The following is a 4,300-nucleotide window of genomic DNA, read 5'->3' on the forward strand; positions in this document are numbered from 1 at the left end:
AATCTCACTGTTGTACGCCCAGCATCAATGCTGGGCACTTGCCATCAGATTCTTAAGGAAATTTACTTGACTTACCTCCACTTGCAAAGTTTCTTTAGCTTCCCTGCAAGCAACTATTAATTTCAAAATCTTGGAACCTAACCCTGAGTTTGGATTTTCCCTGCAATTCATTGAACAATCACAAAGCTCTTCTAGCACAACCCAAATGGCAAAAGTCAAAGCAACTCAATAATTCATACATCACCTCGATAAATAAACTACACATGTTTTTCCATCTGGATCGCAGTATTTAAAACATACATCAAGAAATTTCAACACATTTAATCAACTCTTGTTCATCCGCAATGCATCTATCAAGAAGCCACGTTCAGGTAGGTTGCAAGACTGTAATAGACTGCAACTGTGTATCTCCCAAGTCCCTGCAACAAAAATTAGATAGAAAATAAGTTTATTAAATTTAATATAACATTTATGTTCACACCCAGACTTAAAGAGCAAATATGTGAAGACAAGTACCACCCAAAATATTTCCTCGGGAGAAGATATAGAAAAGGTTTAGTGCTCAAAATCGACGCCTTGGCTTAGCTTCTGCAACTGAGACTCGAATTGCTCTGCCATCCAATTCCTGCACCAAACAAACTTCAGTAAGTGACAATTAATTTGTAGCTAAGTAGACTTCTAAGTGCTTTAGGAAAATAGCAGGAGCAAATATCAGATTTGACAGTGTAAACTTAGGAGTTGCATTTGAACAAAACTTCATGCATTATTCAAGGAGCCATTATGGTAAAACATATGATCTTCAAAAGACTCTTGCCAAACATATACATTTGTATGCATAACAAGTCTTTAAATGAATGCAAATCAACTGTATTACAAATTTTATCAAAAAAACATCAGGAAAGTGACAACCAATACTCTCAAATGCAACAAGACAAAACACAAATGATTGACACTTAAACTTAGTTGCCAGACTAGCAATTTTAGAATCTTAGATTCAGCACATGATAGCCCACTCAAAAATATAGCATATCTTCAAGAAAAATGGAAATGATATACTTACGGCGCCATTTAAGGAGTCTACGGCATCCTCAACCTCTTCAGCAGAACTATAAGTAACAAAACCAAAGCCCTTTGATCTACCACTATCCCTGTCATAAACCACTTTAGCATCCATCACCTTCCCTTTCTCTCTAAACAACGACTCAAGCGCCGAGTCATCAACATTCCATGAAAGGTTACCGACATAAACACGATTGCTAGAATCAAAGGTTTCACCACCTCTAGCCCCAGGGCCTCTTGAGAAGGAATTTTCCCTCTGGGGAAGTCTTGAGAAGGAAGTTTCCCTCTGGGGAGGGGGTCCAGAATTCACCCTCAATGGCCTCCCATCGAGTTCCTGCATGGAAAGCTATCACTTAGATACAATAAACCTAACTTTTATGAGCCGCAACCTGGTAATAAATATAAACGGGATGCATTAAATGGGACACGGACAATTATAATTAAATTTGATAATTTTGCAAACCACGCTACGAAATCCTCTATGTATCTCTGTTTATAGGGGACTTACAAAGCCATTGAACTGTTGAGAAGCTGCTTCAACTTCTTCAATAGTTGACATGGTCACAAAACCAAATCCTCTGCTTCTCCCAGTTATCTTGTCATATTTTACCTTCAAAAAATAACAAGTTCAGCACATTAAAGCAAATGGTCACTAATCTTTCAAATAAAGGGCAATCCAACCTCTAAAACTAGCCCATAAGGACCCTATTGCATCCCATCAACACATCTTATCAATTATACAAGCAATCTTTTATTCCTTGAATTGGCTTCACTAAAAACCGTATGGAATAAAAAATGTATCTTTTAAAAAACTGAGAACACTCAAAACACTATAATTAACTTCAAATAAATGTTGCAATTTAGAGAAAATATATAAGAATTAAAACCATAAAACAGAAGCAAAGCTAAAAGAGAAATAAAAGGAGGGTCTTTAAAAGAAAAGGAAGAGGGAGAGAGTACCTCAACCATCTCAACATTTCCAGCAGATTTAAAGAGATCAGCAAGCTGGGCGCTGTTAACATTAAAAGGGAGATTACCCACAAACAACTGGAGGTCGGGAGAGAAACTGGGCTGGTCTCCATCACCAAAGACATCCTCTTCTTGCCCGAATTCAGATGAAATGGCAACACTTTTTAGAAACCGAGAGGACAAAGGTTGCTGTTGCTTTTGCTGAAAGGAGAGAAAAAGAGAAGCGGGCTGGATAGAAGAAGTGGAGGAGAGGGATAAAAAAGAGAGCGAAGTGGGTTTGCTGTAGAAAGATTTTATGGTGTTTGGGTGGTTAAGCGATGGTAGGACTAGCGAAGAGGCAGATGTTGCAGACATGGTTTCCTTCTTTTCTAGTGTGTTTTGCAAGGAGAAACCAAGTGGTGGATATAGATAGACGGGGAAAAGATAAGGTGGTTTTTGAAACACAGCAGGTAGGTTTAAGGAAGGATAGTTTTCAAGTGAGACGGAGATATTTATGTGCGCACCGAGGGCAGGGCTTAGGGCCTTCTCCTTCTAGTTTGGTTTCTTGGGGTGTAAACGTAAACTGCAGATGAGGGTTTGGTTTTGCAGGAACAAGTGGTAGATTTTTAGGTTTTGGGCGTATGGGCCATTCAATTTTTAGATTTTGATAGATATGATTAGGGTAGAGGACAAGCTCGGTGGAGATATTTACTGACAAATGGATAACCTTCTTCTTGCGCAGCTCCTCCAACTCTCCACTCTCTTCCCCTTTGTGTTGTGTGGACCTCTGTCTACCACTCGAATACACCCTTCAAGGATTAGTTTTTTTCTTGGTACAAGGAGGGCCCAAAGGCCCAAACCGAAGAAACCAACCCGACGTCGTTCTTTCTACCCTCACCATGAGTTTCTACTTCTAGTTTCTTCACACTTTTATACACACCAAAATTGATCCTTTTCGCCGAAATTAATCCTTCCGTGATTAGCCAAATCTTTCTCTACTTATTTTTTCAACTATTTTCACTCTCATTTATCAGAAATATAATGAAAATAAAATTTAAAGATTGAAACATAAAAATATAAAACTACAAGGAATAAATATATAAAAATGAAAAACTTTGAGGACCCATGTGTATTTTTTATGCTTCAAGAACAACAAAAAATGAACTTTTCCCTACATTGCAGTCCATAATAGCTTTGAGTGCAGGAGAAAAGTAAGTTATACCATAAAAAATCTACATCAATTAGTTTATTTTATAATTTTTTTAATATTCTATCTAAATAGAACATTTATATTTTAAAATGAAGTTATAATCATTTATCCATTTATCTCTTTTCTTTTATCTTATCTAATAACCTAAGGTTTTGTCTTTTATTTTTACTTGCTCCTCGTGGAGGGTGACTCGCTCCCTATTCTCCATCTCCTTTATCCATTAGGAGCATCCATTAGTAGCAGGGAGATACATGCTTTCATTAGAAAAAATCTGCTTTCTAATTTTTATAGTAGATATGATGGATACATTAATAAGGATTTCTTTTTGGGGTGGCAATCTATCATACACATTTGTGTGTTAAGTTGGTGGTTGAGTGGTTGTTTGAGTTTGTTTGTAGGTAAAGGGTATTTTAATGATGTTTTAGAACAAGTTAAAATAACCTTTCCTTTTATTTTTCATGAGAAATTCTATCCATATAAATTTTTAAGAAAATGGCCCAACCTATTTTTATATAGGGTTTGGTGTCTAATATTTGCTTGCGATGATTTTTTTTTTTTGCTAAATCATTATAATTAATCACATGACATGTAGTTGACTAATTTTATACTGAAAATGACTCTAAGATTAAAAAAAAATAATAAAAAAAAAATCAGCCCAACTTGTTCTTATATTTTAGGCCCAGACACAAATTGATCCTTAAAAGTTTGATTAATCTCGATCTATCCTTATATTTTATATCATGTTCAATCTATCTTTCTAGTAGATATTTCCATACAAACTAACATAAATGAGAAAACAGTAATTAGATTATTCAATCTTTGATTTTTATTCTATTTAAGTGCCCTCCAATAACTAATTTTGAAGATACAAATGTGACTAGATTTAACTAATATATGACAATCTCTAAGTAACATGTGGAAAAAAAATGAGTCATGCTCGTATTTATTGAGAAAAGAACAAAAAAGTCTATAAAAAAATAGTGATAGTGCAAATCTCGTGTTAAGCAGTGTAATTTCAAATCCAAAAATAAAAGAAAACTTTTTATGAATTGGGATGAAAATTCCCAATTAATTAGCATAAAA

The 4,300-nt window shown here is 35.2% G+C and overlaps 1 protein-coding gene across 2 annotated transcripts; it reads right to left on the reverse strand.

Annotated features, from left to right (window-relative positions):
• Window positions 1-206: 206 nt before the first annotated feature.
• Window positions 207-2,672, reverse strand: LOC133689394 (RNA-binding protein CP29B, chloroplastic-like). 2 transcript variants are annotated; one of them, XM_062109252.1, is made up of 5 exons: window positions 2,020-2,672; window positions 1,568-1,669; window positions 1,061-1,393; window positions 520-625; window positions 207-419 (listed from the first exon to the last, which is right to left on the reverse strand). In XM_062109252.1, the coding sequence occupies exons 1-4, from the start codon at window positions 2,380-2,382 to the stop codon at window positions 563-565; spliced, it is 861 nt and encodes a 286-aa protein (XP_061965236.1). In that variant the 5' UTR covers window positions 2,383-2,672; the 3' UTR covers window positions 207-419; window positions 520-562. The 2 variants fall into 2 exon arrangements, with proteins under 2 accessions (XP_061965236.1, XP_061965235.1); XM_062109251.1 differs by having other exon boundaries at window positions 517-625; window positions 2,020-2,668.
• Window positions 2,673-4,300: the final 1,628 nt, after the last annotated feature.

Source organism: Populus nigra, chromosome 3 (assembly GCF_951802175.1).
Source record: "Populus nigra chromosome 3, ddPopNigr1.1, whole genome shotgun sequence".
NCBI classification, from domain to species: Eukaryota; Viridiplantae; Streptophyta; class Magnoliopsida; order Malpighiales; family Salicaceae; genus Populus; species Populus nigra.